Here is a 27348-nt window from a genome sequence, read left to right as displayed (position 1 = left end):
CCACTTTTAAGAAGAACCCACCCATTTCCTCAGCTCCGCTTGTTGCTTCACACACAATGGCAACCATTATTATTCCCTCGTTTAGGAGCTGTCGTTGATAACCCAGTCTCTTTTAAAAAAAAAAAAACAAGGTGAACAAGCAAGAGATGTGCTCCTTTTTCTGTTTTCCATCTGTTTTCTTTATTTAAACCATATTTTTCTTAATGCAGCATTTATTTGTTGCTGCTTTCTGTCCAGATGAAGGATAGTTAGTCCTGCTGCTGGAGAAGTTTCATCATTACAACTCATGGCAGAGCCTTTAGGTCGAGCTAAATGTAGCTGCTATTAATAAAGAGCTGTCTGTGCAGGAGTTGCTTCAGAGCTGAAAAAGCCTTTGCCACAAATTCCACAAGGGTTTTTGGAAGCGAGAGGGCTTCTTAGAAAACGAAAAAAAAAGATTGGAGGTCACGTCAAATTTGGGAGGCCTCTCAACCAGATTTAGTAGCTACTTTCCCAGTGTAAAACTATGCATGCAGCAACAGCTACGAAGTTCCCAGACTGTCACAATGATCTGCATTTATTTGCTAACGTCTTAGGCTGAAGATCACTCGGCAGTGAAGTTTGAACTGCTACTGTTAATTGTCATCACCGGCGTTACGAGAGGGTCTGAGAAACGTGGTGTTACAGGTTCAGCAGCCTACACACTCGAAGCAGAAATACTTCTGGAAAGACAGCCCGTGTGTTTGTCTCTGGTCTTGTCTCTCTCCCTTTTGTCTGTCTCGCTGAGCTCTCTAACTCCGGATGTGTCAATCACGGCCAAACAAAGCCTAAAACCTTGAACTCAAAATTCTGAAAATACATCTCAATCCCTTCAGCGCTCTACAATCAATGTTTATTTGTGTTAAATTCTTGTAATCACACTTTGGGATGTGTCACCTCCTCTACAAGCGTCTCACTTCCAATAAACCTGTTGAATGTAAACCACTCGCACATTATGTTGCCTTGGCAGCCAACTTGGTGTGTTAACAATGGAGCTTATGGTGGCACACTTTAACGCAGCATGTAAGCAGTGAAAGAGCAAGCACAAACAACAGCTGATACTGTAAATCCCCTCCGTTCCAATTTGTTCCCATACCCACCTGCTAACCCGACAACCCCATTCCATGCCCTTGGCCTGTATATATGGGTGTGTGTGTGTGTGTGTGTGTGCGCGCGCTTTACGTAACTTGGCCCCAGTAAAGGTGTTACTGTAACACGTTGCTTGCCAACAGCATGTGAGCAACCGCTCACATGGGGCCTGTTGTTCGCCCTCCTCCCTCCCTCCCCTCCTCCCTCCCCCTCCAGGTGTTTGGATTAGAGGAGGAAGGACTGAGTGGCGGGGAGGAGCAGGGAGGCCCTTAATGTAAACTGACTCCTCTGCCGTCACTGTGTACACTTATAGCTTCTGCCTCTTTACATCCTTCTTTCTCTCACTGTCTCATGAATCTCTGTCTTTTACGTGCCGTCTTTGCCAGATGGCTGTGACTTTATTTCTTCTGCTGTTTTTTACTCGGCACTCGAGCGCTCTCCAACTTTTCCTGACAACTAGTGAGACCCAGTGCTGCTAAGTGCAACATTGCATAAACATCCCCACAGGCGGCTCGCAGTGCTTCAGTAGTTTATTCCTAACATCTGCTCATTTGTAACCCTGAACATGTCTTTAATCTTTGATGCAAGTTATGTAATTGTTGGGGTGTTTCTGTTATCAAGAAATGAGGGCTTTAGCAGACAAACGGAACTGACAATACATACACTATGTATGTATAGTGTAATTTAGCTTCATAGATCACTTATAGGAAGTTGTTACGAACAAATTTGGGGTTGTCGGGTTATGAAAAATCCCTCTCCCAGTGTTTATTCTTTCTGTATGGTAAAACATTTTTTCTTGGAAAATGACTTATCAAAATCGCTGCTGTGTAATTTTCTGTCCAACTAATTGTTGCAGCTCTAACTAAATGCTTAATAAGATGTCACTAACTGGATTTTTGTCCTTTTGTCTTGATCCCTTTTCCATCAATATTCATATGGTCCAATTAGCCAAAGGGGTTTAAAGCTTTAGTAAATCATTAATTAACCGTTATTAAAGTTCTTAGGTACAGCGTATTAAAACTGGTACCATCAAAGTAAATTATTGACAATGTTGGCATCTAGCTGGTGAACAAGCACAATAACAAGTTCACCACGTCAACTTATAAGGTCATCGTTTGCCAGTGTTGTGCTCACAGCTTGTTTCTTCTTCTGCCACCAAGTGGTCAAAAATCATTTCTAGCGTGTTTAGATAATAAAAGTAATAACTTGTCAATTCTTATCGAAGAAGCAGTGGCATAATCTGATCCAAAGGTGAGAAACTAATAATACTCCCATTTAAACCAGAGAACTTCCTCACTGGAACTTTTATCATTTCACTGACTTTGGAAGGTGCAGATGGACACTTCCTGTACACGTGTTTGTTAGAAGTCAGCGCTTTATGGAAGGGTTGTTTATGAGATTATTGCACCAGGAAGCCACCCCCCCTTCTCTTTTGTTGTTGTCTCAGTTCAAGTTTGCCCCTTGACACTTTATACAAGAAACAGGAAGTTCTCCTTTTGTCCACTGGCTGTTCGCACTATTTCAGCATTGAGGGCTACAGGTGTAACCTTACTGGCCTCAGTGTGTTGCAAACCGTGCGTGCGTGCGTGTGTGTGTGTACATTGTCTTGTGTGTATGTACACACTTGAATGTATGTGTGCATTGCTTCCAGGTATGTGTGTGACTGTGTGGCTGTAAGGGGGGCAAACAGGAGGCCAGGAACACGAGTCCCTGCTGCTCTCCTTACGGTCACTTGAACCAGGACAGCTCTAGACAGATGGATGGGCTTGTTGACACTAATCCACAGTATGAGGTAATGGAGTTAGCCTGTGTTTGTGCACTCCTTCCCTGCCACTCCTGACTTACTGACTGACCTACTTAACCAACAAGTCACGTGGCACTGAGGCAAGCCCGCACATATTTGGTGTTTCTTTCCCAGAACTTTAGGAGACCATTAGATGCTGTGTGTCTGAGAGTGTAAATATGTGTGTGAGTGCTGGATATACTACTACTCCTGCTCTTAATATACATGTTTGTTGGTTTATTTAGAGAAATTGATCGCTGATAAATTTCAGGTGTGTGTGTGTCGGCGAGTTTGTGCAGTGATTCATTGGTTCATTATGAATGAAACTAGAGCTGCAGTGGAATTTTACCAAAACCAATTCTGACATATTGAAAACTAATAGTTACTTTTAGTTATAATAATAATAATATAATAGTTACGATTTGTCACATGTTGATATAAGGATGCAGTGATCATTATTCTGACCTAATTTTGTCCCGATTGCCCAACCCCTGGTTTGTAATAAGAAAAGGTGTTGAGTCAAGAGTATATTATAAATGGTCTTCCTGTCTGCTTTATTTTAACAGTGTGGACATTAGCAACCATTGTGGTTATAGGAATGTAGTTACCACCGCTCATTTGTAATGTCGATAAAGGGAAACAAAGTACATGGCTCCACATAAAGTTAAGTTTATTTGTACGTGTGTGCTCTCCTTAGTTGTAGACTGAATGACTTTAAGGAATAGTTTAACCAAGATGGACATGTTTGCTCCAGCTGAGGCTAGGTGATATATTGGTGGGTAGTTATTAACGGTGGACAGTAGCTCATTGTGGCAATTATCTATAATTATTTGTGCCAGTTGTACTGTTTGAACTGTTCAAGATGAACCTCCAGTCCAACCCAAAGGAGTCCCCAGTGTTGGAGCCAAGCAGTGCTTTGAGCTAAATGCTTACATCAGCATACTAACATGCTGTTCTCTATTGGTTTAGTGTGCTAGCATGCTAATATTTGGTAAGCAGTACTAAACGCAAAGTACTGCTGACGCTGATGGGAATGTCATTAGTTTTGCAGGTATTTGGTCAAAAACCAAAGTATTGAACAAAATATAATATATAGATGTACATGTATCTACATCCACAAACGTGGCATCTCACGGTGGCACCATTAGGATTAAAATTCTGACATGCAGGTGGCACTACATGAAAAGTCAGGAGAACACTAAAGTTAGCTGGATTCTTCCCAATACCAGATGTGTTCTGGCTTATCTGATCACTTTCTCATCACAATGTGTTCTGCATGCATTTACTCCTTCCAAACATGCATTTTTCCTTATCCAGATAGAACATCCACATACACATCATATGTTAATGCCAGATCTTAAATGGAGTTTATATACTGTATGTGTGAGGGAAGGTAAGAGCAAAGTCAACACTAAAAAAGGAAATGTGCACACACTTTCAACAGGCGAATGGCTGAGTGGATATATTGAAATATTTGAGAACTCACATAGACTTGATTTCATTGAAAATTATTTAAATATCTTTGTTCGTTCCAGGGTGTTCTTAAAAAGCAGGTATTTCATGTTTTTTTTTCTGGACAGTGGGATGATGCTTCATGTTCACTTCAGTGCGTGTGCGCCAACAACGGATAATATGAACATCAGCATGCCCATTTGAAGTGAGCTGCAGTTCAAGTGGGAGTGGACCAGTGCAAAATCTTATTTAGGTAATCAAATCAACTAATCTTTTATTATTTGTAATTTGGTGTGTGTTAGATGTAGATGTGATTTCACTGTAATTTGGTGGTCAGGCAAAAAACTATTATAATGATCTTTCTTGATCTACTTTTGTTTATATTGCTGTGATTGTTTTGTGATATAATCCATTCAAACCTCATGTGGTGACATCTCATCAATCTTTTATGTACTTAAGCTGTGAATGCATTTTGTATATAATGGACCCTCTGAAAACAAAGATATTTTGCTTATTTAACAGGAAGTCCATTCCATATTAACGCGTTTCCTTATTTCTGTGGCTTATAAAACGGTGACTTATGTCCACGCTCCAAGGTCTTGCAGATGTCTGTGCGAACAATGGCCAGTTGTTACAGCATGTATCTTTTTTGGACCCGGACTGGGGAGGGAAAGTTATCAGAGGGAGCAAGAGAATGAGGGGGAAAGTGGTAGAGGAGCATGTGATAGCGATGGTGAGCTACAGAGACATGGACTGAGATACAAGGCGTGTCATTGTATGAGAGATAGTGCCTGGCTGGCACAATAAACCAGATCCACATGAAGGCCTGTGAGGAATCCAGGCTCACGGCCCAGCCCTTTGTCTTTGGCAGGAAGCCATCGCCACTGTGGGGAAGGATAGCGTAACATGCCAGTCAAAAAGACACTTTCTTTGCACCTGCATCCGTTATGTGTTCATATGGATGCTTCTATACTTAAAGAGAGTTAGATTCCTACCCTGCTCTTAAACACAAACCTCTAACTGTAACCTACACATAACAGACGCATACCCCGGTTAACTGTAAGCCCTCACCCAGTGGTCTCCAACCTGTAGACCGTATACCCAAGATGGATCTGAGGGTTTGTGAGACCAACATTACACTGCTGCGGAACTATTTGTTGCAGATTTCTCTATAATCTTGTGTTTTTGTGAAATACTGAATAGTTTTAACCATTCAGGCCTCAACGTGTTTATTGAAATCAAACGAAGAAAGGAAGAGCGCTTTTTTGACTGAACTCCATGCAGCTTCTACAGACAGGCTGCATTGCATCACACTGTGAAAACCACACCAACCGCAGGGGAAAACACTCAGTGCCACAATATGCAATCATGGACTCAAACGCTAACAAAATGACTGTAGCTAGCTAAAACCATTAGATTTCATCACGTCAAAGGATTATTTTTAGCACCCTATCTCTACCAGAGAGGAAAAGGCATATTGACAAACTCAATATTGTCAGTCTATCTTTGTTTCCCTTCTCCTTACCTCGCTTCTCTTGGAGAAATTATCGCATCAAATGGCCAGATGTGAAATACATATTTGATCGAATCACCAGGTAAAATCATCATTTAAAACCTAACAAGAATCAGAACCAGCCCTTACATAGCTTGCTGCGCATGTAGGCATACTAAGTGTCAGGATCCCACTGTTTTACCATTCTTCCCGGTAATGCTTTCACATCTCATTGGCTGTATCCAGCTTTGCAGCTTTTAGGCATTTTTCTGTTGCCTGCTAGCAGACGGAAGTGACAAGGAGGCACCTTCATGCAATACAAAGTCAATGGAGAGTGATGAATTGTCCCCCTGGGTGTGGGCGAGACTTAAGTGTCCTCTGTCTGTATAGACAAACGCAAACTGCAAACAGATAGCTACAGATTTTTTAAAGTCTATTTATTACAATCCTGAAATGCAGCTGAAATCAGCTAGGAGTATCCACCCCGTCAGTCTGTAATAATGAATGTTTCTCTTCTGCTGGGCTCTTCTCCCAGTTCAGCTCCACTGATGTTTGTCCACTGTTGTTTTGACCTCTGACCCTGTTAGGAAATGACTTGAGTCTTTTCTTTTTTTTTTCTTGACACCTGATCCCAGAAATAATCTTACACAAGGCTCTCTGGAATGTCCGCTCGCGATCCTCTCAGGTCTCACTCACCTGAGGCCCGTTTGCTCCTTTGTGACAAACTGGATCGAACCGGACGGGAAACTAGGTTCAGGGGCTGTGTGCGCTGCAAGAAGCATCAGTTACACCGTGACACACTCTGGAGCTGTGTACTTGTATGTGTGTGATTGACAACAACGTGAGAGCAGGCAACGTGAGCGAAAAATGTATGTCAGGATGGCTGCTGTGTGTGTGTGTGTGTGTGTGTGTGTCACCGGATGGAGGTCACAGTATTATCTATACATGTGACTTGAGTAAGACGCTGTAAACAACGTAATGTTTCAGCAGTCTACGTGTTTGCCAAGAAATATGACCACTGTACAATCTGTCACACACAATGTCAACAACTCCCTTTGAATTCTTGCGTTTGTTTCTGAGCCTCATCTCTCTTTTTTTCAACGCAAAGGCCATTGTGGATTAGATAGCGCTATTCTGTGCTGTTGGTCTAACACAAAAGGTTCCCTTTGTTCCAAGTTGCATAACAAGCCAATGAATGCGGTTTTGCTTCTCTGCTTTCAGATCATATTTTTGTTATCTCGCTGGGAGACCCTTCTTAGAGGTTTATCTCCCCTACCCTCCCACCGTATCTCCTTTCCACTGTGAACCGCGACGATGCTGACACCCTGCTGCTGTGCGCAACACTTCTGTCACTGCTCCCGATAAGTGATTCATGCTTGTTTTATTGCTACACAGATCAGGCAGCTGAAATTGGAAGATTTATATTGTAAATCTGGCTGGAAATGTGCAGCACCACATTATTAACGTACTTAAAATCACTGAATGGGTTAGGGGACAGCAAGGTTAAATAGTAGGCTACTTTATCAGCATCTAACTGCACTTGGATTTACTTCACTTTAATTTTCCTCAAATCTTATATTATATTGGTTTTAAAGCCTATCATTATCTTAAGAAGTATGACTCATTGTGTCCTCAGTGTGAATCTTTCCAGCTACATCACTGTCTGCCAGAAGTGTGCTTAAAAGAAATTGTGCTTTCCCTCGTATGTGACACACTGAACAGCAGACTCATAACGGAAGGCTGTAGTCACCCACTCACACTGGCCTAGTCAGCTGCTGCCGGGGGCCCCCCAAACAGCGTCTCTGCTCACATTCCAGTCTGAGGAGAAAATAAAAATCACCCCATCGTCATCCTCTCTTTCCATCTTTCGGGCCAGACTTCAAATACCACCTTTGTGTTTTCTCCTTAAAAGGTGGCCTTGTTTCTGCCCCATACGCTAACAGTCATGGCTCCACGTTACCACTGGGGAAAACTAACTGGACCTGCTGATAGATAACGGCCACTCCTAAGAGGGGTCGCAGCAGAGATGTGACATTCCTGTCTGCAGTCGGCCGCTGAGGCCGAATTAAAGCCAGCGGAGACACGTGACTACAGTTTAGTCTGTTGGTTTGTGATCCCACTGGTTGCTGTATATGGTCAGGATTCTTGGAGCAGACGGGATATTTCCTCAGAAGTCAGGGAGGGAAAAAAGGGAGGGGGGCGGGGGGCAGGAGGGGGTCTGCAAGAGACAGAGCCATGTTAAGAGCAGCTAAATTCGAATTTTGAGTGTGCCCTCCTCTGCTGGAGCTTCTCCTCGCCCCTGATCAACCGCCCTGACTGTACCCCTTTACCCCTCTGTCACCCCGCAGGCCCACAGGCCTCAGCTGCTTCGCTATGGTGCACGGGTTCACCCAAGGCCTGAAAACGTATTTGGTGAAATGGTAAGAGCAAGGCAGGACAGCTCTGAGGAAAGTGGGAGGAGCTGACCTACATTTTTCCAGCTGCTTCCAGTGTGCAGCACTGTTTGGATACCCACAAAGGGCTGATTGACTAATACCTATTTTTGGTTCAAATTATGGCCGCCAGGCATCTTAAGATGTAAGAGTACACCAGATGGTTGCTTGAGAGAACATTTTAGCATATAACCACAAAAAATAATGACTCTGTCACCAGCCTCTCTGTTTAGTACCAATTAGCAAATGTTAACAAAGTATGAACCAAGATGGTGGACAGCATGAACATTCTATTCAGCATGTTAGCATAGTTATTGCGTGCTTGTCAGTAAAAGCCAGATCTCTGCCCCAGCATCCACCTGTAGCCTCAGAGGGCAAAGTTTTCATCATCACTCTCACTGGCTGTGCTGTGCTTGGTGCTTCTTTATGAGAAGTGACATGAATCACTGGATTACTTTTTTTTTTTTGTTCAATTTTATTTAGCTCATATCTAATTTGGAAGGCGGCAGTTATGGTGATCACATATGTCAGCAAAAACGTCCGATTCAGATGCGTCACTGCTTCTCTCAGTTGTTTTCCTTTTTTTTCCCCTTTGGCCCTTTCCCTACGTCATCCACTCAGCCTCAACAGTAAATAATCCTTGAGTTAAGCACATTTGATGGTGCATCCTACAAATAACAGCATATGTTTGATGTCAAAATGCAAATTAGGGCCGTTCATTTATTCGCATGTGTTGCGTGAAAGGCCCTTTCAGGACAGATGTTTATTTGAACTGATTAAAATATGCATCACCAATGAATGTCGAGACAACATGTTCCGATTTTGTCACTGTTGCTCTTTGTTTCCTTGTTCCTGCCACTCCCATTGCCTGTAAACACTCATATCAGACGTTTGGCCTGCGCACACCAACAACACCTGTGACTGTGAATTTCCACAAGGTCACTAAGGCTGGAGCCCTTTCAAAGTCAACACTAAGCAAAACACATGGCCAGCTGCCATTTCTGTGACGCTCGGTGAAAGGAAAAAAAAAAAAAGCCTCAAAAAAGATTTGGCCTCAAAAAGTCCACACATAGCTGATGAACCCATTGAGTTCAAAGCTTATTTACTGTCTGTCATAGAAATATGTGTTAAAAAAGGTTAAAAATGGCCTTTTATTGTCTTGTGTTTTGTTTCCTCTGGCTGAAACGCATCACATGTGACTGCTGACCTAATTTTCAGCCAAGGATGGGGAATTGAAAACAAAAACCAGAAGCAAGGCAAGTAAGGGTGATTTGCTGTGAGGGATCCCTCCCCTCATGCACACACGCACGCACACACACACACACACACACACACACAGATACCCCCCCACCCCAATGCACATGCAAACACACATTGCACTGTCTTGGGCCCCTTGACTGGGCACTCTTAAGTCAAAACAAACATTCCACACTCACCCTGCCCGGATCCCACAGTAACACGGGCAGCCTTATGTTACTCAAGTATAACTGCAGGCAGCAGGTTGCCTAGTATTGTGTAATACCTTCCTCAGTGCTTTCCAACCTACGCCACAGCACTGTTAGTCTGAGACATGTCCTCTGTGTTTGCAGCCAAAGCGAAAAAGAATCATTCTTCTCATAGTAGACAAAGCACAAAGCAACTAAAAATACCACAATAACACAAGTTGCAAGACTTGAACACAACCTAAGTGTTATGTTTTTCAAAAGCACCATGTGTTCCAGGAAAGGCTTTGTTTCTCTTGATAATACACCAACATATGAGCCTTTTGCCACATCTCCTTGTGCTTCTGTGGTATTGTACTGCTCATTGCACATTACCAGTAAAAGGTTCATTATGGTATGTCTCGTAAAACCTTTGATGGCCATCAAGTCAATATTTAGATAAGATTAACGCAGTTTCATTTACGACTCTTGCTGTTTTTTTTTATGTCCACGCTCTTCTAGCAGCAGCAGCACAGCCAGCTCGGGCCTAATGTTAACGTCATTGCTTTCTTTCACTGAATTTTGCAATCATTGTATTAAGGTTTATTGTCATACCATATACACATTCACTTTCACTTCATTAATCTGTCTTTGTTCCTCATAGCAAACCATTTAACCATGATGTTGGAAACATAATAGATGGCCCAAACATCCTTTCAGGGCCTTGCATGTACACTTACAATCTTATTTTTCAAGTCACTTTATGATAAATACAAAGTGGAAAAACTAGATGCCAGATATCATTTGATATTAGGCAGCAGCTGTGCTCCGTGTTATTGCAGTTGTGTAATCTTGGTGAAGCAATGTTACCCCACCACTGGCAACCACAATGTTTTTCATTCTTTGAGTTATTGTCTTGGCCTTTGAAATGGCAGTTTGTGATAACTGGTTCAGAGATGTAATTGGGTTATAAGTGTTTTATATTTGTTAGGCATTGCGCAACAGAGCACTTTCAGAACATCTGATATTTCACGAGCCGCTGATCAACAGAGGATTTCCACACTGAGTCCAGGCATCTCCACCTGAGAAAGTGATTCGATGCTGCAGTGAGTGGGTGGGTGGCTCGGGTGGAGCTGCGGTGGGGGTGCGCCAGAGCTGCGATGAATGCACAAACAACAGAATTTGTGGTATTTATGTCACACCCACCTCTTACATCACTTCTGTGACTTTAACCCACTGTTTGGCAAGGAGGTGCAGGTGGGGCTGCAGTGGGGTGGTGTGCTGCGCAGATTTTTCTGTTTTTTGGGGTTTTTTTTTTTCCTCTCTGGCTGCAGTTAGTTGATGGCCTTGTGGCCCAACAGGAAGGAAGCCCATGAGGCGAATGACACAGTCGGCTCTTTGTTTTTGCTCCCTGCAAATGTTTTCCCACTCCCTCTCTGTGCCATCTGGGCCTCCATCATCATTCATTATCTGCCTCCACGCTGGCCACCGCTTGGACTGTGTCAGTCTGGTTATTGCAGATTCATGCTCATATACCTGTCTTTTCTTGTTCTCCGTCTTTCTCTCTCTGTCTCTCCCTCTGGATTGTTTTCACCTACACTCTAGTATGAGCTGGCAGAACCTGCCATTGCAGTTACTGCCCTCGCCCAGGTCGGCTGCTGTGCACCAGTCGGCGTCAGGTCCACTGCCGCATTTGCATTCTGCTTTGCTGAGGGGGAGAAGTTGTCGCGGGGATCTCACTGCACTGCAGGTATAGATGGCGGGAGGTAATTCATTTGCCACCATTCTTAGGTTTTTTCTCCACGCCTGATATCAGGACTGAAGATGCTGTTGAAAAATTAGTCATATTAATGTAGCAATAAGTGGATCAGAGGCTGAGGATTAACTTGAGATGAGTCAGCTTTTGTTCCTTTCTTTTGTCAGGCTCCATGAGAAACAAACCACTAACTTACTTGTCTGTGACATGCCTTTACCCTTATCATTTTTAAAAAATCAACTCGTACTTTGTTGAGGCTGCCGGTCAACAAGGTCTTCTACAAATGTTTGTGTGTGTGCATGCATGACCTAGAGAGTATGACGAACACAGTGAAGGGAGGGGGGGGGCTACAGTGGGCCCAAAGCTAAATCAGGGCAAAGCCACTCCCTGTCCCAGCTCTATTCACTCCAGCAGCCGCTTCAGACCAGTTTGAATGTGAATGAACAACTGCGCAGAGCATTTAGTTTGTCATCCACCTCATTTCTCACCAGTAGCTCTTTGCTAAAACTAAAGATGCTGTCAGTGTCGACCGTTAGAGTTCATCTGAAGTGGAAACAGCACACTTAGAAAAACTCAAATATATACATTGTTGAGTTTTGATTTTAGGCTGTTATTCAAAACTTAATTTGTGTTTTTCTCTCCTTCCTCATTGATTATACTGAGTTTCTCCACCTAACTCTGCTTCTCACCACTCCTCTTTACATTCCTACCTCTTATAGTCTGATCAGACAGCATTACCTGTGCCTGTAACTTCCTCAAAACAAGAGATGAGTGTACTGAGCCTGAAGCTATAAGCTAGCTAAGTAAAATGTTCTTGATCTTTACTTTTACAGTTACTTGTTGTTTTCACCAGCTTTGAATACTGGAATACTTTTCCATGAATGCACAGTATTTTTAAGAAACCACCAAGAGTTGTTCTGTGTATGCGATAATGCTTAATTCACCATACTGTAAGTTTAGGAGACCTTCTAATGAGAGCTTACAGCAGATAGGGCACTGACGGGAATTATGCCTTTGGGGCTGTGAATGATAGACAAGTAGGTCATGTCAACACAAATGTGGTTATGGCTGTACTTCACAGTATGCAGGCAGGGGAATTCTTCAGCCGTGTTACCTGAATCTGACCTGGCTTTGCAGGCGTCCTGGAACCTGCCCCAGAAATGTGTTAGAAGCTTCTAGTGTGTCATCCTGGAAACAAACCAGATCTCTGCAGTCCTGGGGTACCCCCCTGTTCCCTTCTATTCTGCTTCCTCATGCTTCCGTCACTCTCCATCAGCCCCCCCCCCCCTCGGTCTCCTTTGCTGCTCCACTAACCCAAACTTTCTCCAGGCTGTGAGGGGGAACCAGGTAACACGGGAGCCCTGTTTCTGCTCTGTTTGCCAAGAGCATCTCTGCTGCCAGAGACAAACAAGAGTGACACGGATGGAGCCATAACCTTCATCGATCCACCCGCCAGCGCTCTCCCTCTCTTTACTTCTCCTTTTCCTCTCTCCTCCCATCCCGTGCACACTGACCTACTTTCCTCCTGACCTGTTTATACAAGCTCCAACGCAGCAGCCATTTAAGTCAAATCAGGAAAACAGGGGACGCAGCAAAATGCAGCAGGGAGTGTCACCTTGGTATGATACCATGGGTGCTACGTAGGGTGGCTATTCTAAGGAATTCCATGTTTACTGAACAATTCCCTATAAGTCAGAATCCTACAGAGTCAGCCTGTGTGCTTTTGTCCCCCTTTTTGCACGTGTGTGTGAGAGAAAGTGCATTGCTATGAGTGTGGTGGAGCATGGTTGTGTTTGCGCGCGCGCGCGTGTGTGTGTGACTGAGAGTATTGTGAAGGGCATTGATGCGTCAGCCTCAAAGAGGTGCTTTGTTTGCAGGCTTAGATCAAGTTAGTGCACTGGGTTAACTTCCCTCTGCCCCCCCCCCCACTCCCCTTTCATTGCTCCTCCCTTTGCCCTTTATGTTGTTATGAACATGACCCCGTTTTGGTTTATACAAGATAGATAGGTAAAAATATAGATGTTTAGGATACAATCTATGTGATGATTCATTAATCAACCCATTTTTAGGGATCAGTTATGTAACGAAACCATTACAATTTCACGTTATATTATAGTGCATTTAAAATACACATGAACTTTAATTCATTTTTACATTTTGCATGTAAAAGAATAATATTAACTCTTATTAAGATAAATAAAAATATGGTATCATATAACCTGTGAGTCTAGATTAGGACTTTGATAACACAGCAGCCTTTTCTGTGTCAGTACAAAGAATGCAGTGGGACTTGGCCAGGAGGTTGGCGGGACAGTTGAGCTGGCAGCAGCAGTCAGAGGCTCAGACTGTCTCTGCCCCGGCTTTGTCCGGCACATCACACAGAGCTGACTCTCCGAGTTCAGATATAGGCTGTCTAGTTTGAAACATGGCCCTGCTTGTGTTGCTCCTCTGCTATGAATATTCAGGAGCTCAGAGAGCACACCTGTCTAAGCTGTTACAACCAAAGTGATCCGTTGGCTTTGCAGGCCAATGTCTCACTGCTGACTGAGATCATAGTCAGAGAAGAGATGCATTTTAGAGCTGATAGTGATTTTTTTTTTTGTTTCATTTTCAGCTTGTTATTCACCACTTAAGATCATGTAGAATGTATCACAAGTAATGAGGCATAAAAGAGGTTTAAACACGAGTCTCAAGTGCAGAGGCTATAATCGGGAGGTGTGCGTGTGTACCTATTTGAGGTTTTCTGCCTAACGTGATTTGATGTTATTTTCGTGCATTAAGCTCCTGTCAGGAGAAGTAGGACAGTGTTATATCAGAAAAGCTTGCCAGGGACTTTGCTGGCCCCACCGGACAAAGTGTGTCACTGCGAAGCTCCTCTCATTGCAGATTAGCCTCCGATGCCAAAAACAGCGTGTTGCCCATGGGGAATGGTGAGCTCTATACAAGGTTATGTCTGCACAATGGAAACAGGGTGTGCCTGTCAAGCTTCATCTTTTTCTAAATCTTAAGTTTTGAGTCTGAAGCACAAGAAAATATCTAATTTAACACACAGTATCAATAACTGTCTTCAAGGAATATCAAAGAAAGATGAAAGATGAGGTTTGGCTATGATTCTTTATTTCCCTAATTTATTCTGTTTGGTTGCTGATAATGATTCATTCTGTTATGTCAATCAGTGAGTAATGTATTACCTAACTGGTGGCTCTGGCATAAGGTTCTTAGAAAATCATCACAGTTGATAGGATGACGAGCCAGGCCTGCCACTTGTGTGTATGACATTCACTTCTGCTTAAAATCAGAGTCTTAGATAGATTAAAATGGCTGCTCAGTTAAATATTAGTCTAGCTTCGTGGGTCAGACAGCTGATAATTCATTAACTGTGTGTAACGTCGAAAGTTATTGTACCAAAACCAGACAACACTGGTGAAAGAACAGAGAAAAAGAAGCGCTTTTCATGATATGTTGCTAGGGTCAACATTCTTTTTATTTTATTTTTCGATCTCGAAATGCTCCCATCTTCCACAATGAACATTAGTGTCTTTACATACATATTCATGTCAAAAGGAAGCGATGGTAATGACCGACCAGACCAACCACCACCCATCTCTAAACACACTATCTTTTCCTGTTTCTTTTTTTTGTCCTCTTGTCTTTTTCATAAAACCATCAGCAAAACCACAAACATTACTAATTAATACACACTGAAAAAAGGGGGAGCGGGGAGGAGGAATGAGGCAAATACATGTCATCACAGTCAACAGGAGAAAAGACGCCGTATAGAGGAAAACAGAACAACACCGTGATGAAAAAAAGAAGATATAAAACCAATGAAATAAACATTACAGTGTTGTTCAAGGCTGGGGGAGCTTTACATTTATACACAAGCACCAAAAAGCCGAACATGATACATAGACCTCTGTTAAACAAGGATCCAGTGCAGGCAATTCATCCCTGCTCAGTAGCAGAACAGCAATGAGAAAGGGATGAATAACCCCTGAAATGAGTAATGGAGGCACATGGGAAACGGGGTATGCTTTTTTTCATTAAAGATTGTTGTTGGGGAATTTTAACGCTGGCACCAATTGGGAGGGTTGGAGGATCTGGTTTCACATTAGCTTTTATTTCAAAATAACTCGATTATCTGTGATTGAATATGAGCCTCAAGGGCCATGCTTGGGCACACTACAAAACCTCATTTCATGTCAATGAATGTACAGTAACTATGGAGGGCTCTATTATTCTGTCTTTCCACAAGAAAAACTTGTTCAGAACTCAGTGCATTGTAGTGTGTTCACATGAATGTGACCTCCTGCGTTTGCCCCAAGGATCCCATGCCTACATTACAGTTCAATCTCAAGGCTGTAGTATGTATCTAAAAAGGTCTGTACACATTCTCCGTCTATGTTCCTGTGGGCTTTTCTACAGTGAAGGGCGTGTGGAGAAGAGGGAAATAAATACATTGGGCCAGTGAATGGTAACAACAACAAGATATGGTTGATAAAGCTCAAATAAACTAAAGGCTTATAGCCTGCAGCTGGTGAATTCCACCAAATATTTAAAGGCTGGTTAAAGGTTAGAAAATCCAAACATTTTAATGAGGCCGCTGCCTCAGGAAACAACATGTTCTCCATTCAGTGCTGTTGGCGCTCCAAACTGGACGGCCATTTCTGTGTAAACAGGGCATTAACAAATGATTAATGCTAAAGCTTAACAATCAAGAGAGAGGTGTTTTAATTAGAATGGGTCCTGTAGCAACAGTGGACAATGAGGCTGTACAGTAATTCTGATTAATAATAGGATGGTCACTTTCAAAACCCTCTTTCACCATTGCATGTTTGTCGCATTTTTGTTGAATTTGTATTCAAATTTCTTTGTAAAATATATATTTATAATAGATACATATATTCATATATCACAGTAATATACAAACCAAGTGCTTAAAAAATAAAGGTGATGGCGATCTTTTGTGAAATAATGCAGATGTTTGGGGAGAGTATGTGTTGGTAGAGGTAGGGTCTGGGAAGAGGTATGGAACTTCATATTTGTCGTGTTGGTGCTTCTTTGGTCGAGGGAGTGTCCCCAGTGTACGTTTGCATTTGATTTTCATTAAGGCAGATAGCCATACAAGTGTATGTTTGTCTACAGTCAGATATGTACCAAATTTATAGTACTGATAAAGCTCAAAACTTTTCATTTTCCTACATTCTTGTTTGTGATCAAAATGTTGATGTATGCTGATGTACTCTGCTGTATATTGTTGGATAACAAAGGTAGAAAAGCAGGCAGTTCCATTCCTCCTCTCATCACATAAACAAAAGTGCTTCTGTAAGTATGTAGAGGATGTAAGAAATGACAAATCTGTACAATATATACAAATATGATACAGCCCTACAAGATGTCCAGCCTTTTTGGTGATATTTGGATGGGGAGTAGAAAAGCCCAGCTTTCTGTCCCAGGGGCTTGAGGAGGAGATTTGATTATAGGGCAAAGGCATGATGGCAGGCTAGTTCTTAGAGGAGAAATGTCTTTTCTTCAAGTTGTGACAAATTCTAAAAGCGAATGTCACCTAATCTCGCCTCTTGTTTCGTCGTCCACCTGTCTCCTTTTTCCCACTCTCTTTCCTGGCCCCCTCAACTGAAGCTGCCTGGCTGTCTCGTGTAATGTTCTGCTGTAGTGTGAGCGACAAGTAGGGATGCTGGGGCAGGGGAGGTGGCGTGGCAGAAGGAGGGGTTGTTGGGGACTCCTGGCCAGAGCAGTTGCCCCCGCTGCTCCCGGTGCTCATGGCCCGGTGTTTGAGTCTGAGTTTGTGGGGCAATGCTGTGCCTTTCACCTCCCCCTGGGGATCCCGACCCTGTGCCTGAGAGCAGGCCTGGGAGAAGTGCCGAGGCGAGCCAGGCTGGTTGAGGCCAGTATAATGCTGGTTGTGGTAGCTGCCCATATCTGAGCAGGATGAGGGGGGGATCTCATCATCATCCGTGGAGGCTTCTTTGTCAGAGCTGCGAGGATCTCCGTCATTGGATGAGGTGTCCTTGCTAGATGAGCTTGATTGGCCTTGGTAGTAAGCCTCAGTCCTGGGCCCGCCCTCGTAGGTAAGCACAGGTGGCTCCTCATCTTGGGCACTGAGGCATGAATGGTGCGGCTGCTGGAGATGGTGGTACAGGTGGGAGTCGACCCCCTCCACTTGTTTGTGGAGGAGCTCTGCAGATGAATCGCTCTCTTGCTGGTGCTGCTGCTGCTCCTGCTGCAGGTGCTGCTGGGGAAGTTGGCAAACTCTGTACACCTGTCTCTCTCCAGCCTCATTACGGCTGTCTGAGAGCTCATATGGAGGGGATTCTGATGTCTTCCTCTCCACCTGTTTTGTCACCTCAACCACCGTCTCTGTGGAGCTCTCTGTAATGCACTGGGGCGGTCGGCTGACACATGTCTGGCTGCTGCTGCTGTTCTGCTTCTGGGCTGCCTGCAGATCAATGTCCTGGGGCCTCGTCAGGGTGTCCACAGGGTAGGAGGCACTGCTGGAGCCATACAGAATGACGCTCCTCTGGGCAGCAGGTGGGTGAGGGGCAGGCTGGCTGACAGTGTTGACAGCGGTAACAGGCTCCTGATGGGGATGTTGGTGAAGGTGGTGGTGGTGCGGCTGCTGCTTTTGGCTGTGATATGCAGCCTCCAGCTCCTGAGAATGCTGTTGGATCTGGTGGTGAGTGGGCACAGATGCCAGACCCCGGTGGATGTTGAACATGATCTGGGTGGTGGTGCCATTGGCAATGTCCATCTCCAGCCTGTCACCTTCCTGTTTGATCTCAAAAGGAATTGGCTCAGGGCTGTCCCTGGAGGAGGTGTCAGACATGTCGGACAGGGAGCCGCGTGGGGAGTATTTCACCAGCTGCCTGTGGCCTTCACTGTGCCCCGACTGCTCTGTTTCTGAGGAATCAGAATTCATCATCACCTGAGAACCACTAGAGTAACCGCTGGAGTAGTACTGATTGGAGGAGGAGGAGGAGGAGGATGAGCCTCCATTTCCTGTGTTGTTGCCTCCACCAATCTGCTGGCTCTTTTCAATGTAGGAGGCAGTGCTTATAAGGCCAAAGCGCAGCTTCAGCTGGAGCAGCTCTGTCTTCAGCCTCACATTCTCATCATTCAGAGCAATGACACGGTTCTCCAAAACCATATCATTGAGACGTCGCTTCTCTCGGGAACGCTTTGCGGCCTCATTGTTTTTGCGGCGTTTCTCCCAATAGCAGGCATCCTTCTTCTCATCAGAAATGAACTCACGCTTTCGCCTGCAGGACATGTTGGGTTTAGGCTTGATGGGGCGCCCTAGGCGAGCTGGACTCCCTTGGACAGACACATTTTCATAACTGCTGAAGGACTCAAGGCAATTTAGGTTATTTCCTGGGCTTTTGTTTAACGTTTTGAGAGCTGAAGTCAGATTTTCCATTCTCGTCTAGTGGCAGCCAGTGTGAAATATTTTTTGGCCAACTGCGGAAGAACCAGGTCAGAGTTCAAGGGGTGGAGGGGTCTGTGATGGAAAACAACAAGTTTTCTCCCAAAGTTCTTTGTCTGTTTATTGCAGGTTAAGTGCAGTTATGACAAGAGGGGGACTCAAGTGTCCAAATTAGCCAAAAATATAAAGAGCAGCTGGAGCTCAGTGTTAGCAACCCTCATTTATCCACTTGATAGGTTTTTAGTTAAGTGTCCAGACTCTTCAAAGTATCACAGACCAAAGTCAGAAGTGTCTGTCTTTTTTTTCTTCTTGCTTTTCCGTTGTTGGTTTTTAATGGTTTAGCGCACTGTGCCAAGCTGGTGGAGAAGTGTCCTAGATCTTCACACAAACAGCAGGATGTAGGTTGGCCCGTCTACCTCAGTGTGCCAGTCTCTTGGGGAGCCTCGCTCTCTCTCTCTCTCTCTCTCCCTCGGTCTCTCTTCTCTCAGCGATTGATTGCGAAATGTAAGGCTGCAGAGATAAAAACAGAAAAAAGACATGTTAATCCATGTGAACTGCTGTGGCTTCATTGTGCATTCTGATATCAGATTTAAACTCATTTCTTTTAACGCTTTTTTTTTTTTTTATCATTTTCTTTAAGCATGCATAGTGGTCAAAGACACATTTCTACATCCCAACAGGTTTCCTTTGCTGTCTTTTAGCATGCCTGTCTTTAACTGACAGGATCACCCTTGGCAACCAATAAATGGTCACTAAACCTCTGTGTCTGACCTTTTAGCCCTACTATTTATCTGCTCTGTCTGCATTCTGTGACCCCTGACCCTTAGTCTGGCATGTTGATGTTGACTTTTGTGATGTAATGAGGCCATTGAGTTCATTGCGAGGCTGATGATCCTGTTTCATCTTGTCACTCAGTGGTTCTAAAGGCATCCGCAAAATATTTTAAACATGTAGAAATGTCTGAATGCAAAAATATAAAACTGGTAGTTAGAATCGGCATATGTGGCAACTGAGGCAAATACATGCATGAAATAGATAAATAGCATCATTATGATTAATGCGGAGAGCACTAAACTAGACATTAAGGATTAACTCTTTTTGTTTGCCTGATGAGTATTTGGGCCAGACAGAGCAAAGTGTGAGTCACATGTTGGGTTATGGGGTTCCCTGGATCACTTTTAGAACATTTCCCCCCCCCAAAAAAACTCAAAACTCAATGAGGGACAGCCCACGGCTTTTCTACTGTGAAATCCCATCCCATGTAGAAACACTACCACCCCCCATGCGTTCATCCACAGAGGAATGTGGCTTCATTCTTCGCCAAAACAACTCAATGCCAAATCAATGATGCAGAGTGAGCAGATAAGGCAGACAAAGGCAGCAGCCAGTGCAGGTCAAGGATAAAGAGGCTGAGACTGGGGCAAGAGATTTGGAGGTGTGGGGGCATCTGGGAGGTGGGGCGTTGATAAATATAGGTCAGTGGCCGCTGGAAAGAAAGGAAGTGGGACACGGGCAGGAATAACACGGCCTGTTAACATTTGGGTAAAACTCGAGGGTGGATCGGACAGTCTCATGACTATGGAGATGGGTGTGTCTCTATTATGAGCAGAACAGGTGTGCCTCCAGCAAAAACCAGTATGATGTTATAATTATCAGGACATAAATTAACCACAAAAACAATGTCAGGTGCCAATCCACCACTCCTAACTGAAGTATCTCAGAAATTACAATAACATTTTTTTATTATATAACAAACAAATGGCTCTCTCTGCACTTAGGCTGCCATGAACATACACAATCTGATTGACAAAGTGCCCGAGGTATTGAAGGTCAAACATTATCACAAAGTGCTGACCAAAGTATTCCTTTGCATCTTTAGTATATGGCGTTTTATATACTTAAACAGTAGATACCATTCGCTTTTACCAGCTGCAGCAAATGTGTGTTACTCAACATCTGCACTCCTGGGTTGAACTACATAAACACTATTACACCGTCTGATTCTGTAATCTCATAATCTGGCATAGTGTTTGCACTGGTTATACTCTGCTCTTCCCCAGGATCTGACACCATTACGTAACCATAGGCATGCCATTGCTGTAAAGATGGATTTTAGTTTGTCCTCCATTGTCTGAATTGCAGGACACTTTTTAAAAAATTATCTCCAAAGAATCAAGCCTAATCTAACAATCTGCATTACATTCACTGCCTCTTTGTTTGAAAATGGCTGGACTTTTTTTTTTTTTCCTGTGCTTGGCTGAATGGTTTTAGGTTATCCTCATGAGCCGCCTACATGTGGCTGTTGAGCACAAGGGAGAAAGAATGAGGGGAGAGACTTTTTCTCAGCATGTCCCACTGACCCAGAAACTGGGGACCGACCGCGCTCTGTAAACACTAGTCTAGCTGCCTCCACTGCACGGCTCGCTGGAATATGGGTCAGCCAAACTGTGGAGAGGTGAAGCGGCGAGAGACAAGGGAGCTATCGGAAAAAAAGAGAACAAGGAGTCGCAGAGAATTAGAGCGTTGTCTAAGTATAGACAGAGGTGAGAGCAAGTGGAGTGGAGACAAAGAAACAGAGGGAATCAATGAGGGAGAGTTAAAACAAAGAGATGGATTGAGATTATACTGTAGCCGTGCAGGGGGAAAACCAGACGCAAATGCGACAATGTTGGTGTTAGAAGGAATCTGTCACCCATAGCAACAAAAAGGGGAGAAACAGAAGAGGCAGCCAATCACATCAGACTTTCTCTCCCTTCCTCTTAACCAGTGGCTTGACATGGTCAAAAGCAGATGGTGAGAAGACATCGTTCTGTAACAAAAGGAGCGTGACTGACATCACAGAGTGTGCGTACTGCATATACAGTCAGGATGAGCGAGACACATGAATGAACTCTCGCGTTTAATTAGCTCACAGTGGTGGCTCTCGCTTTCCTCTCCACGCGTTTGCCTGTCTCTCCATCAGTAGCAACCCTCGATCCCCAACCATGTGAATGAGCCGTGAATCAGACCCACAAGGTGTTGCGACTCCTTCACAGCTCCGCCTGTAATCCCATTTCATTCACCCTCTTTGTCATCAAAATTACAGCACAGCTACGTTCCTGGAGATGCTCGAATCCACTACAGCAGAAACATGGCGAGTAAATCACTCCTGCCAAAAAGCCAGTTAAGATGCAACCGTTTTATTTGTACGGATACATTTAATTTTCCAGCTCAAATGTACAAATAGGCTACAGCAAACCTACAGTGTAGCAAAGCTCCACTCCTCTGCACACAGTTCCTTGTGTGACCTAGATTACTCTTTCCAATATATCATATATTGTTCACGTGTCATCACCAGGTCTCTGTGGCACTTGTGGAATGATAGCACAGTAAAAGAATCCAAGTTGCACTCACACACACAACCTCTGGGCCCGCACCACAAGAGTCTAAATGTGGCAGTAAGGTTTGGAAACTGTGGACTGAGTTCAAACCCCTGCACGTGTTTCTGTGGAGTGTTTCAGGAAATGGGAGCAGGTCTAAAATAAAAAGGAAAGAGGGGGGGGGGGGTATATGCTTCACAGAAAAGGGGGAATGATGAAACCGTAACCCCACCTCCTCTCCTCTCATGCAATGAACGGCTAGCGGTGCAGAGTTGGGGGTCATGGGTGGGGTCTGCTTGAATTCCAAGTCTGGAGCTGACTTTATCTTTCCAAGAAAAAAGAATGAGAAGGGGGGTAAGAAGTCAGGCAGCATGCCAGAAAGGCGGAGTCCTATCCCAGCTAGATCCTTGTTCCACGAACACACGGCCATATCGGCCCTCTCTTGAAAAGGGAGAAAAACAGCAGAGTGACTCAGTCCATGTGTTGCACCAGTCACATGTGCTCCCGTGGCCTACTAAACGCTGTAATTGGCCTCTGTGCTGCCTCCAAACCACAGTACAATAACAAAGCTCGGCCCTCATCTTTTATCATCTTACATGTGCCAGGAAACCCCGAGAAAGTCAAGAGGCCGCAAAGTGGGACAGGATGGAAACCGCTCCATGCTCCTGACCATGAACTCCCCATCAGTTGTTTTTTATCCAGTAAAGCTGGACACAGACGGGGCTTATTCAACCATAAATAACCACAGAGCAGTTGTCTCAGTGGCATCAGTGATGCAATATGCTTAAAAAGGGTGTTTCTTTTAACTCTATAAGTTTTGATGTGTGAAATGATATTTATGTAGGTCGCGCTGGGCTTCTATCAGCCTGCCGATCTCCTATTTCTGCATGCCTGCCTCGTTTCTTTGTTATGGCGGGGCGAGGATTTATTTTGGTGGGGTTTTGATTCTGCCTTTCTAGTCAGCGGCGGTTGTGCGCCTCACCCCCCCCCCCTCCTCCCTCCCTCCCTCCCACAGGACTAATGTGACCTACATTCATAGCTGGCATAGAGACCCAGTGTGCGCGCCAACCAATTGGCAGCGGCCGCTCCGCAGCAAAGCACAGCGCCGCATCGCCACAGTCTGTGGGTTTCCGCCGATTGCATAATCTGCCCCGTTCTATAATCCATTTTAATTATTTAATTCATTTGTTATGCAACCTGCGTAACCTCTCCGATGTTCCATACACCTCATATAGCTACAGATGCACATGTCTAACTGAAAAGCCTATGCGTAAAAATGCTTTCACTCGTGCCCGCACGCCACTGAGGACAGACCGGCCGTCCTGGACTCTTTCACAACACAATCTGAAATCATTCTTTCAAACCTACAGAATCTCTTGTTCACACAGCCACAGCGTGTGCATCAGCCAACATAAATTGGTGCTGCGTGTGTTGCCGTAGCGCATGCCGTTGCTGGAGAGGACAGCTACAAGAGACGGAGGGGGGGGTGGCCGTGCCCACGTGCAGTGTAGAAACTACAAAGCCGGTATGGAAAATTAAGACAGGGTGATTTTTTTTTTTATCTCAGTCAGAACAAACGGCACAGTATCACCTCTCACCTCACCTTTGTCACCTCTGCGCCTCCAAGTTCTGACAAGGTTTTACTCCACTACTGAACCAGTGGCCCACTGGACTGCAGCCAGGCGGACTTGTTTATGGCCGCTCAAGTCCTTTTAAAGACCACAGCGTATTGTTTAATTCCGTGACTGCAGGTGAAGCCAATAGATGGCTAAATAAGATCCAAAACAAGCACCGATTATCATTCACGTCGCAGCACATAGTGAGAAACATGTTACCCCGCATGCCTCCTTTGTTGCACTGTATGACAAATCGTCTTTATGCATATTTAATCGGATCCTCAGTCATCCGAGGCGACTGCACGAATCCACCTAAGCCATGAAATTCGCCCAACATAGACGCATCTCAGCAAGCGATCATTTTCATCCGCTGTGCTAAAAAAGAAGAAGGTCAGCCGAGCTGCTCAGGAATACAGGGACACATCTGACCCACATTTGATCCAGATGTTCTGATCCACACCTCACCTGGCGCGCGGCTGCTCCCATCAGTGCCCGTCAACTTCACCACTCTTCAGCCTTTCTATTTCTTTTTCTTTTTTTGGGGGGGGGGGTGTTCCCCGTCAGTCCGAGCCGAGGTTGTAAACAAAGCGAAAGAAGTACAGCTGAAAGGTCCACATGTGTCCAGGACGGATGATCATGCCTGTCGGTGCGCTCCGGTTTGTGTTGTGCTCCTTCAGACTGCTCCAGCCTACTAAAGGGTTAACCCGGAGGGCTGCACAGCCGCGTTAACCTTTACAAAGAGCTGCTACACGTGACAGAGAGAAGTGTGTCCTCAGAGCCTGCATGGGATTTTTCCAGTTGTCTGCATGGACTAGCCTACTAACCTAAAAGAAGCCGAGTATTAAGTCACTGACTCATATACTATAAATATATATATAGAAAAAAATCTCTGCAGCATGTAAACCTGACACTGAACCTTACTGACGTGGGGTATTCTCCCTATGGAATAATAATAATGATAATGACCAATTTTCTGAAAGCAGGAATAGTATTTAACAGAAACTGGGATAAACAGACTGAAGTGGTCCCTGAAAGCACCACAACAAACCTTGAATGTATGACCGGATTATGCAGCAGCACAGCGCGGACGTGTTGACCCTGCCTCATTACAAGTGTGGCTCCGCTCCAGAACATCCTCCACACACACACACACACCGCACCTTTTTCTGAAGGAATCCCATAACCTCTGGCCACCCCCCCCCCTTTCCTCACACACAGACCCTCTCCCCTCACACAGTCTTCAGGGGAGGGGGGCGGCTTTGCCTTGACATTGACGAAATGCGCCCAAGCACCCAAACAAACACTCCTGAGGAGTAAATAGGTGCAGAGGCAGAGTTATTGAGAGCAGCCCGTGGGTCACAGCCAACATCACATCTTCATATAATGATGCACATATTAATGATAATGAAAACTTACCCTTTTTTTTGTTTTTGTCTTAAATCGGTAGAATCCACAGAAGGTACACACTCCAACAATCCGCTCTATGTATCGGCTGGCTGTCTCACACACACGCACACACACACACCGCCAATTTCAAAACACCAGCTCTCCGATTAGTGCAGGTTTATGCAAGAGTGTGAACACTGTGCCGCTTGTTTTCAGTGCGCTCCTCATGTTTGCTTCACTTCTCTCTCTCTCTCTCTCTCTCTCTCTCTCTCTCTCTCTCTCTCTGCCTTTCCTCCTTTCTCTGCTTCTCTCCCAGAGTCTCTAAATGTATGTTAGTAGGTCAGTTGTTGCATAACAGGACGCTTTGGGTGCCTAGTCACGTTTTTTGTTTCTCTCTCGGCTCTGCCCCCTCCCTCTCTCCTCGCCTTCGAATCCCGTTGCAGGAGAGGAGATGCAGGGGGAGGAGAGAGGCCAGGAGGGGGAGGGACCAGGCTCAAAGCCAGACTCAGTCAGATGAAGGCCTGTGATACCCATAATAAGGTTAGTAGACATTACACAAAGCAGCTGACAGTGGAGATGCTCACAGAAACAAGCTGTTGGCTAAAATAAATGTGAAGAGGCCGTTTTACCGCAGCCACTGATATGGGAGGAGCAGATTATCGTCCTTCGTGCAGGCTACACTACCAGACTTCTCTTTAAGTTAACAAGAGGCAGCCAGGGAGCTGAGCTTAGCACAAAGACTGGACAGCCCTAATAAACCACAAGTTGTCACATTTACATTTTGGTTTGTTAATTAGTGAACTTCAGAGGTGCTGCTACTGGACTTTGTTTCCTATGGGCAGAGGCAGAGCAGTTTCTAATTGTACTGTAGGTTAAAGGCCAAGACAGTCAATGCTGGAGCAGTACTGGGAAGTAATTAGGTACGGAACATTTTCTCTCTTTGGGGTATAATTTGGAGTATTTCCAACTTATGCCACTTTCTACTTGTATTCCCCTTAGTTTAAGACGAGTGTGTACCTTTCACAGGTGCAGATAAATATTTTACATGCAAACGATGACTCCCCTTTAAAAAAGTGACTTTATGGAATATCATTTGTTGTTATAAAGCAGTCCACCAAATGAAAGTTCTATTTTAAGGCTTCAGTAATAATAATCAAAAATAACACCCATAGGAGGACCATTTTTTAGTGAAAGTAATACTTTTGGTGTGTTGTGATTCTTTGAATGTAACCTTGTTTTAAGTTTTAAGTCAGCTTGTTCAAAAATTCTAAAAATGAAGATCTGTATTTTGAAACAAGAAAGAATAACCCAGATTGTGGTACTAGAATTATGAAGAAGTATTTTTTTTCATATAGGAGAACAAAACTCAATCACAGACTAAAATGATTTAAGAAGAGGACCTATGCATCCCAGTTTAGAAGCCGATCATATGTTTTTCAAGACAAATATTCAGCAAAAGAAACCAGAACCATAGTTGTGAGATAAATGTGGAGTTAAACAGTGGAATGTTTTCCCACAGAAATGTAGTGGAGCAGAAGTAGAAAGTAGCATTGAAATGAAACACTGAAGCAAAGCACCTCAAGTAATTCAAAACTGTACTTACAGTGGTGTGAAAAAGTATTTGCCCCCTTACAGATTTCTTCTGTTTTTGCTTTATTGTCACACTTACATGTTTCAGATCATCAAACCAATTTTAATATCAGACATAGATGACCTGAGTAAACACAAAAAGCAGTTTTTAAATGATGATTTCATTTATTAAGGGAAAAAAGCTATCCAAACCAACCTGGCTCTATGTGAAAAAGTAATTGCCCCCTCCTTGTTAAATCATGAATTAACTGTGATTAACCACATTTTTGAAAGCTGAGTTCAATTTCACCAGCCACACCCAGACCTGATTACTGCCAGAGCTGTAGAATCAAGAAATCACTTAAATAGACAACATGAAGTAGGCTGAAAGATCTCAAAATGCAACACATCATGCCCTGATCTAAAGCAATTCAAGAACAGACAAGAAACAAAGTCATTGACATCTATCAGTCTGGAAAGGGTTAGAAAGCCATTTCTAAGGCTTTGGGACTCCAGCGAACAATAGTGAGAGCC

At 44.1% G+C, this 27348-nt stretch overlaps 1 protein-coding gene across 2 annotated transcripts; it reads right to left on the bottom strand.

The window, feature by feature from the left end:
• Positions 1 to 14890: 14890 nt before the first annotated feature.
• LOC139217036 (putative uncharacterized protein DDB_G0287113) lies at positions 14891 to 25567 on the bottom strand. Of its 2 annotated transcripts, none has more exons than XM_070848305.1 (2): positions 25276 to 25567; positions 14891 to 19394 (listed from the first exon to the last, which is right to left on the bottom strand). In XM_070848305.1, the coding sequence occupies exon 2, from the start codon at positions 18876 to 18878 to the stop codon at positions 17010 to 17012; it is 1869 nt and encodes a 622-aa protein (XP_070704406.1). In that variant the 5' UTR covers positions 18879 to 19394; positions 25276 to 25567; the 3' UTR covers positions 14891 to 17009. The 2 variants fall into 2 exon arrangements, with proteins under 2 accessions (XP_070704406.1, XP_070704407.1); XM_070848306.1 differs by lacking the exon at positions 25276 to 25567 and adding an exon at positions 24325 to 24531.
• Positions 25568 to 27348: the final 1781 nt, after the last annotated feature.

The sequence above is a fragment of the Pempheris klunzingeri genome, chromosome 17 (assembly GCF_042242105.1).
Source record: "Pempheris klunzingeri isolate RE-2024b chromosome 17, fPemKlu1.hap1, whole genome shotgun sequence".
Taxonomy (NCBI): Eukaryota; Metazoa; Chordata; class Actinopteri; order Acropomatiformes; family Pempheridae; genus Pempheris; species Pempheris klunzingeri.
Note: the sequence above shows the minus strand (reverse complement) of the source record. Positions and strands in the feature narration are given on the sequence as shown.